Source organism: Psammomys obesus, unplaced genomic scaffold (genome assembly GCF_907164565.1).
Source record: "Psammomys obesus unplaced genomic scaffold, mPsaObe1.curated_primary_1811, whole genome shotgun sequence".
NCBI lineage: Eukaryota > Metazoa > Chordata > Mammalia > Rodentia > Muridae > Psammomys > Psammomys obesus.
Window position 1 is genome coordinate 4,864,173 of NW_026585587.1, and position 19,619 is coordinate 4,883,791.

At 44.1% G+C, this 19,619-nt stretch overlaps 1 protein-coding gene across 3 annotated transcripts in view; it reads left to right on the forward strand.

Annotated features, from left to right (window-relative positions):
- Positions 1–19,619, forward strand: part of Cnst (consortin, connexin sorting protein) — a 78,581-nt gene that overhangs the window by 52,320 nt on the left and 6,642 nt on the right. For all 3 annotated transcript variants that reach the window (XM_055608913.1, XM_055608904.1, XM_055608921.1), the window contains 6 exons: positions 1,106–1,136; positions 2,612–2,698; positions 3,151–3,265; positions 5,934–5,955; positions 6,135–6,231; positions 9,155–10,035. In XM_055608913.1, the coding sequence (XP_055464888.1) occupies positions 1,106–1,136; positions 2,612–2,698; positions 3,151–3,265; positions 5,934–5,955; positions 6,135–6,231; positions 9,155–10,035 (1,233 nt within the window). The remainder of the gene's footprint in view (positions 1–1,105; positions 1,137–2,611; positions 2,699–3,150; positions 3,266–5,933; positions 5,956–6,134; positions 6,232–9,154; positions 10,036–19,619) is intronic.

Below are 19,619 nucleotides of genomic sequence, written 5' to 3' on the forward strand. Positions count from 1 at the left end.
CAGCATCAGTGTAAAAACAAACAAAAAACACCAAGGCAGTTATGGTGAACAGGCAGATCCCCATCAGCCAGCCTAGCCAACCAGAGAGCTCCAGATTCCAGGGCAACCTTGAGTCAAGAACTAAGGTGCCTGACATGCGCAGTACACCTGCTTTTAACCTCAGCACTCAGGAAACAGAGGCAGGTGGATCTCTGTGAGGTTGAGGCCAGCCTGAGCTACATACAGAGACCCAGCCTTAAAAATAATACCAATAAGAAAGGAAGACAGCAGCTGCAGAAGATACCCCACGTCAGACTCTAGTGTGTGTCCCTGTATGCACATACAAACACGCTAAAATAATCAAGAAACAAAAATATTGCAGCCTGCCCTTGCCTTTGGTGCTACTTAAAACCCTGTTATGTGAAAGGTAGGAGCAAGAGGACCAAGAGTTATGATCATCCTTGGCTGTATATGGCTCTGAAGGCCAGCTGGGCTACATGAGACCAGTCTCAAACATGCACAGTCACCAAAACCAGTGTCCTTAAGGTTTTGAGGTGGCAGTTTTTAAACTAGAAATGAAATGAGTAGTGTTATGGTCTCATGTATTGTGACATTTCTGCCCTTATTGGTGTGTATGTGTGGTCCATGGTGCTCGGGTGGAGGTAAAAGGGAAACTTGTTCCCTCCTTTCAACCCGTGGGTCACATGAATTGAACTCAAGTTGTCGACCTTGGCAGATGCATCTTTTCCTGCACCATCTCACTGACGCCATTTCTAACTTTTAGTTTTTAATACAGAATAATCTTTTAAGCCTGTTCACCCCTGTTATACCTTGGTAAGCCTATAGCTTTCCCCTCATCCTTACGCATCCTTACTTTTTAAGAATTAGGTAAAGCTTGTGTTGACTTAAGCTAGACTAGAGTGAACATGTTGGCACAGAGGCTGAAGAATGCCTGTGCTGGCTTCTCTTGACTGAGGCCTAAGGATTGTGCCCTGAGCCTACACAGTTCCTCTGAATGTAGTGAAATTGTTTTTGTCAGTGACCTATCAAAGCAGCCTTTCAGGATCTTGCTATTTCCTAAGTTTGTCCTTTCACTCAAATCCTAATTTCTTCTTTGTCTTCATAGGTAGCTGAGACCTATTTCCATGAAGAGGACTGTATCCTTTTCTTAATCACAGAGAGAAATTCACAGAACACTTGAAGAGCCATCTTTTAAATTGAGGTCTGTGCAACAAGATGTGCAGACTGTTTGCTTTCAGTGGGTTTGGGCAGTTGTCTGTGCCCTTGAAGCCGCCTCAAAGAGCAAGGTGGAGGAAACAGGTCACTCTAGAAAGTCCCCTAGGGCCACCTAAATTTGGCTTTCCATAAAGAAGCCCTAATTTTATCAGCATTAAATATTTATGTTCAAGAGAATGGGGAAAACACTTGCTGCTGGGAAGGAAAACTTTTAAAATTCTCTTGTACTTAAGGACAAGTCAAATACTGCGTGCGGACAGCAATGCATAGAAACCCAGGTTAGGTTAGGGCCAGGGCCAGGGCCAGGGCTAGGGCTAGGGCTATCTGACTGCTTGCTGCAACCGTGGTCCTGAGCTGCTGAACAGCAGGTCTGTGTGCAGAGAAGAGCATCACTAGAGGGTTGTGTTGTTTGGAGACCATGATGTTAAGACACACCTGTATTACCGGACAATTGAAATTTATGTTTTAACAGCTCCTCACTGACAGAAATGTTTTATGATGCACAGCTATGTAGAGCTGCAAAGGAAAGAGTAGGTCCCCACTAGTAACCAACAAAATAATGTTTTCAAGTAAACCTTGTGGAGCATTTGAATAGGAAGCGTTCAGTCCTAGGCAGAAGAAGCAGAGGAGTTCTCCTTCTCCTGGGCCAGACTTATGGTCCCAAAGACCGAGAAGGTGACAAAGGAGAGGGAGAGCTGAGCCTCCTCATGTTCATGGGAGGATACAAAGCTAAGCCTTTTTTCTGGGTCAACATTGAGAACATTGCCAAGAGGAAGCTGCACAGTTGGACAGTGTTTCTAGACCTCCTAAGATACAAGTTGTGTGGTACAGATGGAAGCCAAAAGGTCATAGGAAAAACAACAGCAAAAAAGTGGAGTTACATGATAATTGGGAAGGTCACTGTGGTGAATTAATTCTTCATAAAGGGCCCATGCCATGTTTCCATTATCTAGCATGTTATACTTTTGAGCTGTGGGGGAAAGGGGTCAATGAAAAGTAAGTAAAGGGTCATGAAACCAGGAAGAAACCCTTGCCTGAAGGGTCATTTCAGGAGAGGAAGAAAGGGACACATGTGGACTCCAAGCTCCCCTGCGGGTGCTCTTTGCAGCTAGACGGCTGGAGCGAGTGCTGGAGGTGCACTGTCAAGCGGGCCGTCCTCGAGCAAACCTTCCATCTCTGTGTGCCGACAGTTTGAAACCCAAGTGCCTTCCTCACATGCTACGTGTGTACACACGATAGTGACTCTCAAGCCAGGACCCTCACATCAGACGCACTTAAGTTTACAGATATTTTGTCCTGTCGTTTTTACGGCAGGTGCACATTTCTTCCGTGGGACATTCCTCTGCAAACCTGGGGTTTAGTGTAGATTTCTGTTTTCCTCAAATGCTCTATTCAGATGAGAAAGCAATGAAATTCATTCAGCTTGAAAGGCTGTATCACGAGCAATTGCTTGCAAACCTTTCTGCCATTCAGGAACAGTGGGGTAAGTACAGCCTGACCCGGACTCGGAAGTAGCGGTAATGTAACAAGTTGCTATCTAGAAAGCTAGCATATTGACCTCATTCGCTGTTAAAGAACAGAAGTTACACAGTCAAGTCCCTGTTGCAGAGGACGGGCTGTGGGTGCAGCTGAGGGTGGGAGAGCCTGCCTACCCAGTGCAAGGCCCTGAGCTCTGGCAGCACAGGGACAGAGGGAAGAGAGGAAGGTGGACGATCTGTGTCTTGCTCTTGGTAGCCGTGTCCGCTTCTTCTGCATGCACTCCTGTCTAACTTTGCTTGTAGAATGATGTTTATACATACTGTGAAGTAACCAGTTAGCTCTTCCTAACTGTGCTAACATTTAGGTTGCTTGAGAAGCTAGCTGCATATTAATTATTACAGTGCAGCCTAAATATATTTTGTGAGAGCCAGTGACTAACAAATATCTTAAATTTAGAAACAAAATGGAAAGCTGTCCAGCCACATACAGTGAAGCCTCTGAGGAACTCAGAAAAGGGATTTAATGGTGAAGATTTTGAACAGCTTGCTAAAATTTGCACAACTCATCAAGAGTAAGTATGTCATAATTTATTTACAGTAAGTTAGAGAAGATTGAAGGTATACATTATAGTGAATATTGAAACATATGACCTATTTCTTTGTTTTCTTAATGTTTTCAATTTAAGAGATTAAACTGAGTATAACAAAATTTTAAGGTTCTTTTCTCAGCTTTTTTTCTTTCTTTTTTACTGGCCGCACTAGGTTTCTATAGGCTTAGAGGACCCTTCTAGCTATAAATGTTGATAATTTTGATAATTTCTGATTAAAGGATCAGACAAGTCAAATTATCTAAGTTGTGCATTAGGACTTTTTCTTCTGTTTTTTTTAATCATTATTTATTTTAATTTAATTAAAGATAAATATATTCATTATTATTATTTTGGCCGTTTTCCAGTTTTTGTGTGTGATAAGAAAAGTTATAACTTTTTTAAGAATGGTCTAAAAAGCACAATATGTAATATTTAACCTAAATGAAGGAAAAGTTCACATACTAGGTATTTCTCAGTTATCGATTGTGTCAAGGAGATAGATTTTTAAGACTAATTATCTTAATAGTAAAGCTTGTTGTTTTTTTTTGTTTTGTTTTGTTTTGTTTTGTTGTTGTTCTGCTTATCTTTGTTCTGAATTCCTCATAGGACCACTCAGAGCTCTGAAGGCGAAAGGACTGTGATAGTGTTTAACTAGTGCCCATGTCCGAGCTTAGGCCCTGAGTCCAGTGTACAAAGGATAAAAGACTCTCTGTTCTGCTGGTAACTTTGTCTCCTTCTCTTCAGAGTAATGGACAGTAAACTAAAGCTCTGTGTGCTAATAATGAAACAATCCCAAGGAGTTTCTGTGTAGCTCGGGCAGGAGAGCAAACATTTGCCTGAAGAGCTGGCTGTCCTGCAGAGCAGCCTTGGAAGAGTGATGATAGGTCAGGATGGGATGTCCGCTCAGCTCTGCAGATGGTTTCCTGTGCTAGGCAGTTTGAACCTTTGCGGCAGTCTCTTCAAGGATTCTGAATTATAACTCATTTTCTTAGCAAGTTCCTGTGTTAGCTTTCTACTTTACATTTTCATCTTTATAACATATTCAGAACGGTGGAAGCCTTTAAAGTAAAGATAATTTATTTACTTTCGAATAGACTCAATGCAGACACCTCCCACTTGTCCTCCTGAAGGAACTCTTGGTTTGTTGGTGTGTCATAAACGTTTGAAGTATTTTCTTGGACATAACAGGAGCATGGTATCTTTAGATCACTGTACTCCAAATTATGTCTCGTTATCTATAGTTCAGCGTATGAGCCTGGTGAGCTTTTCCCTCTCATCGTCTGTGTGACTAGCGCTCCTAACAGGATCCAAGACCCAGAACACTGTGTCCCCTCCGAGGTCCCTCCCTGTAGCACCGAGTCCATGCTCCCCTCTCCTTCCAGGATTGTAACTGAGTTCTGGAGCTGAGTATGGCCTGTAGTTTCCTATAAATGGGTCACATAAAACATGGCTACTGTTTCTAGATCCTTCAGTATATCATTGTTCCTGGGTTATATTTTATCATGTGCAGTGCTAGTTTGCTGTTTTGCCGCTGTGCCAATTTATTGTGTGACTGTGTGACAATTTACATGCTCATTTCATTTATTTGTCGACATTTGAGCTGATTCCAAGTATTATGATAACAATAAAGCTAGGATTTTAAAACAAGGAATAGGACAGGAGCCTACCACAGAGGGCCTCTGAAAGACTCTACCCAGCAGGGTATCAAAGCAGATGCTGAGACTCATAACCAAACTTTGGGCAGAGTGCAGGGAATCTTAGGAAAGAAGGGGGCAGGGATAGAAAGACCTGGAGAGGACAGGAACTCCACAAGGAGAGCAACAGAGCCAAAAAATCTGGGCAAAGTGGTCTTTTCTGAGACTGATACTCTAACCAAGGACCATGCGTGGAGATAACCTAGAACTCCTGCACAGAGGTAGCCCATGGCAGCTCAGTGTCCAAGTGGTTTCCTAGTAAGAGGAACAGGGACTATCTCTGACATGAACTCAGTGGCTGGCTCTTTGATCACCTCCCTTACCAGGCCACAGAGACAATGCAGCCAGTCCTGATGAGAACTGATAGACTTCGATCAGAAGGAAGGAGAGGAAGACCTCCCCTATCAGTGGACTTGGGGAGGGGCATGGGAGGAGATGAGGGAGAAAGGGTAGGATTGGGAGGGGCTGCGGGAGGGGTCTACAGCTGGGATACAAAGTGAATAACCTGTAATTAATTAAAAAATTAATTAATTTTTTTAAAGCTAGGATTTACTTCATCTACACCTTTACTAGCATACTGTTAAGAGTGGTACTCCTTAAAACCTAGCAGTCCAAAGCTACTTGTCTGACCAGGGGTGATTCCGACATAATTACCTTCTGCCACAATCTGTTTAAACTGACAATTTCAGTTGTTTATGGGTGTGAAGAGCACGTGAACCTTGTTTGGACGCTTTCAGTAGTAATTGGCTGTCTGCGGAAATGAACACACGCTCTAGCTGTACTTCGTACCACAGAAGCCAGTGGCAGCGATTCAGTCCTGGGAATGTTCTGCGCTAATATTAGAATGCAGAGACGCTCTATTTTTTTATAGTCGTTTCAGTGACATTTGCTTGGAAGCATGCTGTACTTCTAAAACTGTGTTTTGTTTTGTTTTTTTTTCTTTTTCTTTTCTACAGCCCTCTGTTGTCCAAGCATAAGGTAAGAGGTTGTTCCTTCTGGAGCATTCCCCGGGAGCATGTTGGCGCCTTACGCCTGTGGCGGGGTTGCACTAGAAAACCTTTTCCCAGCACACTTGCAGTTGCCTAACTTAATGCAACGGTTTCTCCAAAAAGTTGTGATTATTTTTTTTTTCTTTGAAAAAAAAAAAAACTTTTTAGGTAGCACATGTGGAACAGTCACTGGGGAAGAAATGCTTTTCACGGGTGACAGTGTCTGAAGAGCCAAAGGAAAGAGGAGCAACAGCCAAAGAGCCAGGTTTGTTGCAGATCATGTTCAGGAGGGATAGAAAAGAACCTGATTATCTGTGGTACTTAAAGTGTTAGATCTCAATTGCTGTGTTGGAGGGGTTTTTGTAATTAGGTTTTACATATACTTTCAAAAAAATAGAAACCCCACATTTTTATATGTATTTCCATTTTCAGATAACTAGAAATAAGAGAATATAAATTCTTACAAAAGCAAAATAATTTCTGTATTGTCATAGGGAAAACATACTATCAAAAGATTATACAAAAAGTGGCCTGAAATGGCTTTGCTGTGTTTAGATATTCTTTCTTGTTTAAAAAAGAAACAAACAAACATACATTACTGAATGGATTAACCAGGTACCAACTGTTCTGTAAGTCTAAATAGTGAGAAGTTCTGTCTGGACAATTGATAGCACTTTATCCTTGCTCCTTTGTGTGTGTGTGTTTCTTACCCGTATAAAATGTGTTTATATCAAACACATTTGTATCAAAAAGTCTTTGGAAAAATCTTCTAAATGCATTTTCAAAGCTTTAGGAATAAATACGTCTTCAGGGAATTTTTTAATTCTGATGATGCTTTTATTGTCAATCTATATTATGGATCCTGGGCCTGAGAGCCCGATTTTAAATAGAGATGACTGGAGTTTTGAGTGAGCATTTCTGATAATATAGATGTGGCTGTTGCCATCCATTCACCCCTTTTCCCGTAAAAGCACTTGTAAAGTCATTTTGACTTTGTGGCCGGGCATGGTGGTGCACACCTTTAATCTCAGCATTCAGGGAGGCAGTGCCAGGCGGATCTCTGTGAGTTTGAGGCCAGCCTGGTTTACAAAGTGAGTCCAGGATAGCTAGGGCTACACAGAGAAACCCTGTCTCAAAGAAAAAAAAAAAGAAAAGAAATCTTCATTCCCTTTTCTCTTATGACACAAATCAGGGATATTGTTTTGTTTCGGCCCCACATGGCCTGTTGGTTTTTGTTTATCTCTTTTCTAGTTATTTTTCTCTCTGAAACCAGGATAAAATGGGCTTTATTGTAACTTAATGCACATGGTAATATATACTTATAATCTCAGAACAAAGACAGGAAGAACAGAGACTTAGGGTCATCCTCCTTGGTTACTGGGTGCTGGCCTGAGCTGTATAAGTAAGTCCCTTACACACACACACACACACACGCACACGCACACCCTAGTACCTCCGAAGTGAAGGGAAGGTCTCAATGGTCCCTCAGTTTGAGTGTGGCTGTGCCTTCATGTTGTATGCATTGGGAAGAATGCTGTTAGTTTTCAAACTGCTGGCACTGGCTTGTCATTGCCTCCTGCTTGGCCTCTGCTGTGGTTTGTGTGGCACAGATGGGGAAGTTGAGGCACCACGTGACAGCCATTTGTTGCTTTGATTCATAAGTTAAACCTAGATCTTCTGGCTTCTAGCAGTACCTCATGCTTTGGCTAAGGAAACTGTAGGGGTTAGCATTGGCTTCAACCATCCAAACACCCACTAACACCCAGCATTGGAGGAGTGTGGACCGACTCGTGGAAAAGGAAGGGCATCTTGCCCTGCCTTGATAAAATAATGTGTTTAAAAGAAACCTGTCCTTGCTGTGGGTGACTTTCCAGTGTAGCTTGGGACTCTGAAGTCCCTCATACTTTTTTTTTTGTCATTGTTGTTTATCACCCTCTCCTTTATGTGGAGACACCCCCCCCTCCCTGCCACCTTTTGGCTTAACACAACCTATCAAGTGTTCTCCCAGTCTCAGTTAGTCTCCGAATCTTACAGATGTGATTGAGGGCCATCTCTGAACTGCTGGATGTGGGCTCTTATGACTGAGCTGGACCATTTTCCAGCTGGCTGTGGCCTTCCTTGCTCTGACCCTCACCCCTCACCTTGCCGTAGGGGACAGCAGTACAAGCCCATGGGCCAGAGCACACAGCCCATGGGTACCAGATGCCCACCTGTTTCCTTGCAGTCAGACCTTGAGAATGGGAGAGAGAAAGGCTGCAGGGCTCTCCAGACACGGGCTCTGCTCAGCGCTCTAGTTAGGTTAGGGGAGGGGTGCAGAAGGCTTGCAGAGCCTCCTCTGCACTGGAGCTGAGGCTGCCAGGCCAGCTCTGGCTTCTCTGGCACCCAGGACTGTACCTATGAATCGCCGGGTCTTTGATTACAGACCCAGCTTGGATTGTCAGTAACTGACAATCCCATAAATTAAAATTAAAAAGGAATAAAATTACTCTTTTGTCTTGCACTTCTGCCCATTATTTGTGGAAATGATATGCCGTCATGAAAGTTTCACTAACAAGGTGAGAAGGTTTCTCTGTTAACCCAGGGGCAATTTCTACTTCTTATTTACATAAAGATTTTTAACTGTTTTAAGGGTTTTTTTTTTTAAGTATTTTAAGTTGATTTTATTCTAATAAAAAAAATTGAAAAGTCTAAATTCAAACCTGTTTCTACTTGTCAAAATGTGTTTGTTTTATGTCCTTTTGCTAGCATGTGCTAATATTTACCTAAGCTTACCTAAAAGTACTTACCTATGATGCTGTGCCTTAAGTAAGTAGGAGCTAAAAACTTTTCTAGCTTCAGTAGATTAAAAAAATAAAATAAGTGTATTCATTTAAATGTAAAAGACCAAAAAGATGGAATTTAACCTTGTTTTAATAATGAAGACTGAACCATTCATTTATTTTTAATATGGTTTTGAATAATCTCCATTGTTTTATTAACATTACTATTTTATTAATATTATTAATACTATCGTTAAATACTTAGCATGCATGTTCTACCTAAGGACGTTGCAATGCAACAGACAGCATTTCTGTCTGAGAGGGTTAGAATAGTCCTGTGTTACACATGTGCTCATCTGTCCCTTCTCCACCTTTATGCGCTAAGCATTGTTTGGAATTCAAAAGCAGCTTGTTCCTCTTCATCTTCAGAGACTGAAACCTGTCCTGGCATGGAGCCAAGTGGAGGCCAGCATGAAGAGCGGCCCCAGGAGAGCAGCCCCAGCTGCCATCAGATGGACTGGCAGGCAGCTTCCCCCGACCTTCCAGGAACTGCAGGGAAAGACCACAGGGAGGAGCCGGAGGAGCCGGTCTGCAGCACCAGGGCCGCGCTGGAGCACCGCACCCAGTCCCCAGAGACAGCCAGGAGCAGGTCAGGGCCAGAAGCCGCTGAGGAGGCCTGTGAGCATGACAGCTGCTTGTGGGCGCCTCCCGCAGAGGACCACCCCCATGTGGCCAAAGACCCTGAGGTGTCTGCGCCTAGTGAGTCAGTGGCAGAGCTGCAGCTCTTCCCCTGCGGTGACAGTGTACCTCCTGTGTTGATCTCAGAGGGTAAATATTCACAGACACACGGAAAAAAACTCTGCCTGCCACTTCAGGATGCATTTGAAGCACTGCCCAGGGACCAGCTTCAGAACAGTGAGCTAAATGAGCCACGGCAGGCTGATCTCACAGGCGGTGATGGGAAATCACCACAGCGTCAGCCTGGCTCTGAGAGTGTACTTTGTGATGACAGCAAAGCGCCTGGCGTAAGTACTCTGTGTCCAGAAGTGTGTATGGCCCCAGAAGAAAGGCGAGATAGGGGAGATCCAGTCAGTAAGGAAACAGAAGACTATCTGAACAGCCTCTTGGAAGGATGCTTAAAAGACATCGAAGATTCTCTGCCCTATGAAGATAACCCGGACGACGACGACTCTGACCTCCTCCAAGACCTTTCTCCTGATGAGGCGTCCTACAGTCTCCAGGAGAATCTGCCTCCTGACGAGAGCTCACTCTCCCTAGATGATCTGGCCAAGAAGATAGAGATTGCAGAGGTAAAGCATAGATGAAGTAAGATGAAATCTCACATGCTAATTGTTGCTTTGTCTTTATGAATTTTCTCTGGCGTTAAGCCTGAGGGGAATGTTTTTGTTAACTGTTAAGTGACTTGTCCGTGTTGAATCAGATGGCTTTCAGTCGCTGCAGTGTCTACAGTTCAGGAAGTGCTGCTGTCTGCTTCTAGACCTAGAGGCATGGTCGGGGATGCTGTATTTCTTTACCTTTTGAATTCAGTTTAGCATTCTCAGGGGCTCAGATGAAGACAAGATTGACCACACTTGAATAAGGAAATCCTTGTCCTCAGACGCACAGGAAATGAAATGATTCGTGCTTATTGTTCCTTCAGGGTCGTAACATACATTTTCCAGTAACCAGAAACAGCCCCAACAGAATGAGGAAAGTTTTAGAATAAGTACACTGGGACGTACTCGATGAATTTTAAGCTATTAAATGGGGGGTGGGGAGGAGCAAAGAAAGATGACCACTGTCCTTTTTTTAATTAGAGAAATTTTAAAGCCCTGGAGAGAAAGATAGAAAGCTATGGGGGTAAAATACAGAAAGTAAGTCTAGGAAAACAAAGATAGAAGCCACAGCAGACATCCTAAAGAACGGGTGGGAAGAGGACTCCCATGGGGCGGGGCTCATGGCTGCCAAGCCGGCCTTGCTTCTCCTCCAGCCTGATTGTGCTGGGAAAGTGAGGCCACTTTTTCTGTCACTTTTCCCTCTTCAAGTTGGGCCTTGTCCTCATTCACACCTGTAAACCCTGCCCTGGGGAGGCTTTGGCAGGAGGGCACTGTGAGTTTGAGGCCAGCCTTGGCTAGAATGAGACACTGTCTCAAATGCCTACATTTCTCATGTATACCCACTGTGTTCTAACAGCTTTATCTTTGAGAAAGGTGAATTCAGGGGAAAAGCAGAACAAAAAAGCAAAAATAGGTAACAGATTATACGTGATAATGGAACTCCGTGACGAGCTTCCCGAGACCATTGTTCTCCTACTATTTAGTTCATTTCCTATAAGCTACGGTTTCCCTTGGTTTTGACAAAATTAGATTTTTTAAAAGTAAAGCCTTAAGCTCAGCAGTTATTTTACAAGGCCACTTGATTGTCAGATAGTTCCCATGAAACTATGATTTTTGTGTCTTGATTTTCTCTTGTCAGAATCATTCGGTGTTGCTCACTGTGTACTGAGTATCTGCTCACGATGACAGTCCAATTAGAAAATGGGTGGAAGTGATGGCTGTACAGCGTTTTTGAATAACGTACTGAACTGTGTAGATGAAAGGGGTTGAAATGGTACTTTCATGTTATATATCTCAGCACAGTTTTCGGAATATTTTTTGAGGAGCAGCAGAGTTGACAGAGCTAGACCAGCGTTCAGTGTGTCCTGAACACAGCTCTGTGCAGGGGCCAGCAAGCTAGTGAGCACAAGAGTGTCACAGCCAAGCGGGGCGTTCCTTCTCAGGTCACAGCATGGCTTTCTCTTCCCGTGAGACTGTGGCTAGGAAACTGTATGTACAGTTGAAAGCTGTCTCTTCTGAGAAGTTAGGTCACAATGGCCTCCTCTTGAAATGCATCAGTCTGTTAAGTTTGACTGCATGAGAACCCCTGAGGCCGCTCTATTCAGCTAATAAATACAGCATATTCTGTACTGGTGCTAAATAGACTGTTAAACACATTCTGAGTACTTACTCCAATAGCAACTCTGCCTGTCTGTAAGAGTCTTAAGCTAGAAGAAATCACTAATACTTTAGTGCTTTCTTAATACCGTAAGAGTGAAGCTTTAGGTGAAGTAAAACATACAGGTCAGCCATAGGTTTCCTTATAACTGCAGCTACTTACTCACAGACACACGGACAGTATTTGTTTGTCTCTGTCTGTTTTGAAACTTGCTCGGGCTAGCTTCCAAAATGTAAGGCAACCTTGAACTCTTGATCCTTCTACCTCTGTCTCTCAAGTGCTGGAATTACCAGAATACAGCACTTTTTTTGTTTGTTTGTTTGTTTGTTTGTTTGTTTGTGTTGGGGATAGTTCACAAGAGTCTTGGATATGCTAGGCAACATTCTACAACTGAGCTACACACACCGCATACCCCTAATTTTTAAATTTGTAATAATTAGATTCTAGAAACTTAGTTTTGGCTTAAGTAAAGTGCTTTAAACCAGTTTTTGCTGTGTGCCTGCAGCAAGCATCTAAGAGTCTTCTGGCTCTGTTGGGCGCTGTGGCGTCGAATGGAAGCTTGGGTTTGTAGAGCTCCCTGCTGTCACTGCTGACTGACGTAATGACGTAATGACGGTGTGAGGCTTCCTGGCTCTTGCAGTCACAGTTCGTGTCACAGCTGAACGGGGCGGGGCGGTAGTTCTCCCAGTGCCGCTGCCTGTCACTGTTAGTCTCTCTTCTGCTGGCATCTGCGGGCCACTGCACCCCTGCCTGGGACTCTGACCTCTCAGGGTCCCCTTTGGTAGAACACTGCTGTCTTCTCTCTTGGACGGCTTTTCCTCTTGTCACTCTGCGTTGTTCAGTCTGGGCTCCAGTAGAACTTTTTAGAACGATGGCCCGCCACTTGTTAGGTTGTTTTAGATAAAGATTCTTCTTATCAAATGAAATAATGTTGACTTCAGAGAGGAGAAATGTCTCCAGTTCATGAGTCTGGAGGCATGTGTAAATGAAACTTTGTAGACGTCATAAGCTTTTCTCAAACCTAGGAATACTTTTGCCGAATAATAGTTTAATATTTGAAGCACTGCTGTTTTTTCTTATTCAAAAGAACATGACCCATTGTCATCTAGTGCTGTCATCTCCTTCTACCTGGGGGAACCTGGTGGAATCGGGCTGGGTGGGGGGAGGGCTGAACTCAGGTCGTTAGGTTTAATAGCAAGCATCTCACCTACTGGGCCAACTCTGGCCCAGGTTGTTGGTTTTTGAGACAGACTCTCACTGTAAAACTTAGGCTTCTGTCCTTTAACTTGCAATCCTCCTGCCTCAGTCTCCCTAGTACTGACATTATAAGTGTGTGACACCAGACCTGGTTTATTTCATAAATTTTATGAGAAAAAAAAAAGCTAGCATTGTGCAGTATCAGACAACAAGTTTGGACCACTCATTTATTCCCACATTTACTAATTTTTGAGATTGACTTCCATTGAGTTCCATGGTGACACCAATGTAACCATTAAAAATACAGCTAAAGCTGGACTTGGTAGCACAAGCCTTGATCCCAGCACTAGGAAGAAGGCTATGAGTTTGAGGCCAGCCAGGACTATGTAGTGAGACCCTGCCTCAAAACTAAACTAAACTAAAATTTTAAAATTACCTGTTAGGGGCCAAGAGATGTCTGAGTGGATCGGACCTTTAACCATTGTGCCAAGCGGGTAGATCTTGGGAAAAGAAGTCTTAGAAATGTCAGCCATGGCAGTTCTGCTCAGAGTAGCCCTTTCCAGGGAAACAGAAGTATAGCCTGCTCACTGAAGACATTTTGGCTTCCAAGAACACCAGGGGTGGGAATGGCTGACCCCTGATTTATGTAGCTCTCTAACTACTAGTCCCCTAGGAAAACCCTAGGATTGCCCATTTTTAATTTGTGCCAGATGGTGCCATTTTTGCGTCTTGTTTTTAGACTGCTTTTTACATATCTAGTTAGTTAATGCATCTTGATTGACATGTTTCTTTTACCAAGTTCCTTTCCTGTTTTAATTACATTTCAAATTTACATATTTGCTGCTCTTCCTAGCCATTTGCATTAGTTTCCTCTTCATTGTTTTATCCCTTCCCCACTACCAGTAACTTCACATTAGCACTGTGTAGATACCAGAAAGCGCCAACCAGGTCATAAAAATGAATGAAATGACTTGACCGTGGCCGTGGAGATATCCCTGTACCTGTCTAGAGGTTTTCGTATTTTTAAAAACTCTCTTCTTGGGGCTGGCGAGATGGTCAGTGGTTAAGAGCCCTTGTTCTCCCCAGGGCCCAGCTTTGGTTTCTAGCACCCATATGGAAGCTTGAAAACATCTATAACTCTAGTTCCAGGGCATCCAACTCCTTTCCCTGAACTCTTCAGGTACAGGTACATACATGGTCACATACATAATGCAGGCAAAACACTCATAAAAATAATCTTGAAACAAACCAAACCTCTAGTAGGCCTGGGTGTAGTGCATACAATCTCAACACTTGGAAGATAGAGGCAGGCTGATTTCTGTGAGTTCAAGGCCAGTTGGAACTACATGGTGAGACCTTGTCTCAAAAATGAATGAATAAAATAATAAAACACTATACTCTTAAGTCAAAGACAGAGTTCAGCTCTCTAGCACTCAGACTGTTAAACATCTGTCCTAAAATATACTATACTAAGAGGCCGCCAGCCTCTTCCCAGGCTCCCTGTAGCTAGGTGGAAAAGGCTTTGCTATGCAGCGTGAAATCCAGGATTCTTGGTAAGGGCCCATCCACTTTCGGCATCATCTCCTCCTGTGTTTTCAGCTACGGTCAGACTGGTCCCCTCACTACCTGCAGACCCACCTTGTACTTTCTGGCCTGCTCCTTGCCACCTGTGTTGTGTTCGTTTTAGTGATGCACTGTCTTCTACATCTGTACCTTCCCAATCCAATCCTCAATGTCCAGCCTGTGCCTTTTCAACATGGAACAGGCCCAGCACTGTGCTCGACTCCCTGAATTTGGTCTGCCTTTGGCACTGTTTTTCTGAACCATAAAATTATTTCGTTGCTACTTCATAACTCTAATTTTGCTACTGTTATGAATCATAATGTAAATATCTAATATGCAGGATATGTGATATGCGACCCCTGTAAAAGGGTTGTTCAGTTATCCAAAGGGTCCTCAACCCACAGGTTGAACGCCCTGTCTTAAGGCCTTGTCTAGCTGTGATGTTCCCCTTCAGGCATGCTTTCTTCTACACCAAACTGCCTGGTCCTGAAAGATAAGGGTGCTGTTGGCTCTGTCTCTGTGTCTCTCTCTAGCGTCTAACTGTATGCTGGGTGTCTCTGTGTAAATCCCTCATTTGGGTATTCATTACTCTCTCTGGTATGCTAACCAAGTACCTACTACTTGATAAAAATCAGGGACAGCAGTAAACACAGATCAAGCCCCTGTCTTCGTGATGCTTGCTTTCCAGAAGGAGAGAGATAATTGAAACCAAATTCACATAAAAATAAACAATGTAGCTTCAAAGGAACCAGCAAGATGCTCAGCTGCCAGAGGCAGTAGCCACCGAGCCCAAAACTCGATTTAGGCACACCACAAAATGGAAAGGGAAAACTGACTCTGGAGATTTAAGAAGGGCCATACCTGACACGTTTACATTTCCTTTCCCATCTTGTACTTACTAAACTGTTTTGCAAGTTAAGACCTAGCTACAAAAGCATGCAGCAGTACCCAATCTGGAATATTTAGATGCATATAGAATGTTCCTGGGGTTTTTTGTTTGGTGATTGTTTGGTTGGTTTCGGCCTGTTTGGTTTTTCTTTTGTTTTGCTTGGCTTGGTTTGGTTTAGTTTTTTGAGACCAGCTTTCTTTATGTAGCCTTGGCTGTCCTGGAACTCAGGGTGGCCTCGAACTCAGAGATCCAACTGCCTCTGGCTCCTGAATGCTGAGATTAAAGGCATATGCCACTACCACCTGGCTCTGGTTTTGTTTTCAACAATATACTTTTTCCTTCTTAAGCTTTTAGAAGTTCAATATGGCCTGTTTTGCCCACGATCTGTTCTCCCACTTGGCGTCTCCTGTTACAGCGCTCCTAAATTTAACATAGGGAGGCCTGAGGAAGACACAGGCCCTTCTGTGAAATGGCTTTCCACATTGCCTGTCACCTCTGGGTCCAGCCATGGCTTGTTTTATCAGTTAGTTGTGACACTAGCCATGACATTAATCTGCTTCTACCAAAGATCTTCACTCTTTCACCCCTCTTCCAGGACAAGAGTCTCTTAACTGGGAACACAAAAGATTAGAATTTCAGGTAGAAAAATAAAAGCAGCTTCTGGAAAGCCAAAAGCCTTGCGACATATTTGAAAATTCTATTCATTTCACTCTAATTGCAACAAATCCATACAGCACAGAGCAAAATCCTAGTAGTACAGGTTGGGTCTTTGGTTTAACCCTGAATGTGTGCTTAACTCTGCCAGCAGTGTATGAGCTCAAGCTCCCCAAGGTTGGCTTTGCTTCCTCTGATAACGGCTGAGACCCCTGTGAGGGTGAAGAGTGAGTGTGGGACTGTCTGTTAAATGCAAAGCTTGTCTGTGGTGAAGGCACTGACTTGTGAGTGTTATTTGTCAAGTTCGTTGGAACGCAAGTGTGTGTTCTTGTTTCAAATCGACAAGCCTTGAGGTTCTGGGTGAGGCAAGTCTAACTGGGGTCCATTTCCCCTTTAATCTGGAAGGAAGGACTTGCGCCTGCATCGTGCTCTGCTCTCCTCTCATGGTGGGGGTTACAGTGGGTGGGAAGCACTTTCCCCTACTCTGACCTGATGTTTAGGGGCCATTGAGGTCTGTTGAGCAGAATGAGATGTCTACCTGCAGGGGCACAGAGAGCACCACCAATTACAGTGATCATGGCTCTGGTGTTCTCATGGGTCCACTGGCTAGACATTTGGGCAAAAGCAATTTGCTAATTGAAACAGGAAATTAAATTTACTTTTACAAGTAAAGCTTTCTTGGAGATTTAAATTTTCTTTCTTTCTTTTTTTTTTCCCCCTAACATAAAGTAGGCCCTGGTCCTGATCCCGGCACCATGAAGGGAAGGAGGCAGGGAGGGAGGGAGGGAAGGAGGAAAGGAGGAAAAAAGATGGGTAGACAGACTGAAATTCTTCATATCTTTTGTTTTGTTTTTTTAAGGAAGGATTGCTCTGTCCTGGACTCACTTTGTAGACCAGGCTAGCCTCGAATGCACAGAGACACACCTTCCTCTGCCTCCCTGAGTGCTGGGATTACAGGCTTGCGCCACCTTGCCCGCCTGAATTCTTTGTGCCTTATTTATTTATTTATCTATGTGTTTGTTTGTTTGTTTGAGGCAGTCTCACTATGTAGCCCTGGCTGTCCTGGAACTTACTGTGTAGTCCAGCTGTCCCTGAATTCACAGAGACGATCTCCTGCCTCTACCTGGGATTAAAAGTGCGCCCCAGCACACTCAGCCTCTTATTTTGTGGTAGCAACAAAAACATCATAGAATTCCTTTCTTGGAGTCATTTCAAGGAGACCCATTGCTCTAAGCTGTCTATAGAGACTGTGTATGAAGCCATTCGGCATCCTTAGGGTACCGTGAACAAGGCCACGCCCTTATTTCAGATTACTTACCCATCAGCTGTAGAACTAAGGCAAATTCCACCTGAATGAGTCCTTTCTTTTGTTTTTTAATTAATTCCCCTCCTCTTCTCCCAGTCCCTTCCCCCACCTCTCCCACCTCACTCTCCCCACCCACTTCTCCTCCATTTCTCTTCAGAAAAAGGCAGGCCTCCCATGGGTATCAACAAGCTATGGCATATCAAGTTGCAGTCAGACAAGGCACTCTCCTATTAAGGCTGGATGAGGCAACCCAGTAGGATGAAAGGGGTCCGAAAGCAGGCAACAGAGTCTGAGACAGCCCCCATTTTCATTGTTAAAGTCTCACAAGAAGACCAAGCTACACAACTGCAACATATGTACAGGGGCCTAGATCAGACCCATGCAGGTTGTGTTTCTGTCTGTGAGCCCCTATGAGCCCAGGTTAGTTGATTCAGTGGGTTTTATCCTCTGGCTCCTACAATCCTTCCTCCCCCTGTTCCGCAGGATTCCCTGAGCTCCACTTGGCTGTGGGTCTCTGCATCTGTTTCCATCAGTTGCTGGATGAAACCTCTCTGTTGACATTTGTGCTAGGCACCAGTCAGTGAGTCTAGCAGAATATCAGTTCACTGGCTTTTTTGTTTGGTTGGTTGGTTGGTTGGATTTTGTTTGTTTGTTTATTGGTTGTCATTAGGCTCTATCCTAGGTCTCTGGGTTATCCAGCCTCTGCCCTCCAGGCAGTGTCAGGGGTGGGCTTGTTTTCTTAAACTCCTGATTTGCCACATTCGCTTGATTGTCATGCCATGGTGTAGAAAACTTCTGAGTGAAGTATAGGAGGTCCATAGGAGACAGGATTTCTGGGGTGGGGTGGGTCTGATTTTTACTGCCATGTCATGGGAAATAGGAATTCTGTTTTAGGTAAGTCCAAACCCTTTACTTGAAACTATTGCAAACAAAAAACACATCCTAAATGTCATACCTCTGTATCCAAGAGTTTCCCTCCTTGGCCAGCAGCTCCTTGCTCAGTCCCATTGTGCTCTGTTCTTCATGTCTGTGCTGTAGAAACAAGAAAATACTTAGGAAAGAAAGAAGAACTCAGAGAAGGTACCCAAAAAGACTGAGAGGAGCTACGAGGAAAGAGCATCCTCCTGCACTGCAGACCGCGGTCTGGGGCAGAAGGTGGGGAGCGGGGCAGAAATGGAAGAGCTTTGTCGGTGATGAAGGGGAAGGCCAGATTTCTAGCCCAGAGTTAAAGCGTAATGAGGAGGTCCATCACAGCAGACTCTGAATCCATGCCATGCCACGGTGCTTCCTCATGCTCTACCTCTGTCCTCCTCCCAAAACTTCCCCGAGTTCCTTGCCACCCAAAGGAAACAAGGAGGGGCCCTCAACAGCTTCCAGAGCCAAGCTCCCCAAGAAGTATGGTAGGACACCGAGACCAGCTGAGCCAGCCTGTCACACTTGCAACATCATTTGATTATAGTTTGTTTCCTGAGTTTACAGATTCAAAGTTAGTGTCCCAAAGACACACTTACGTAAAGACACACTTAACAGTAATGCCGCTCTGGGGCTCACCCTCCTTACTGTCCTTTTGTGTGTTATGTGTCTTCTGTTTCTCTGTCAGATGGTGGCTTCACCCCCACCCCCACCCCCAGTGTTGGGGTCACAGGCGCACGGGGACCCCTAGCTGTTTACTGGCGGGTTCACGTTCAGGTCTTCCCGCCTGCTCAGCAAGTTTTAACACTGTGTTGAGGGGTTGGGTTGGTTTGGGTTGTGCTGTTGTTGTCATCCCCACTTCCCCTAAGACAAGGTTTTTCTGTGTATAACAGCCCTGGCCATCCTGGAACTCACTCTGTAGACCAGGCTGGTGTCAAATTCAGAGATCTGCCTGCCTCTGCCCCCCAGTACCTTAGGGGCTGGCTAAATGGCTCAGCAAGTGAGGATGTTTTCTGCTAAGCCTGATGGCCGAAGTTCAACCTCTGGAACCCAAACAGTGGAGGGAAAAATAACAACTTCTGCGAGTTGTTTTGATCTAGCATGGATGAACACATGCGCGCATACATACATTAAATAAATGTATCTTAAACTACATCTTAACTCCTGAGCTAGGGATGCATCTCAGTGGTAGACTCCATGCCTGGCATGCAGTAGGCACACCTGCAGTCCTAAGTCCAAGAGTTCAAGACCAGCCTGAGAAATATAGCAGGACTCTCTATGAAAACAAAAATAAAGCCTTCCTGTGGTAAGTAAATTTACCACTAGCAAATGTATGACAGAAAAATGTCTAAAGGGGAAAAAATAACAAAGGATCTCTG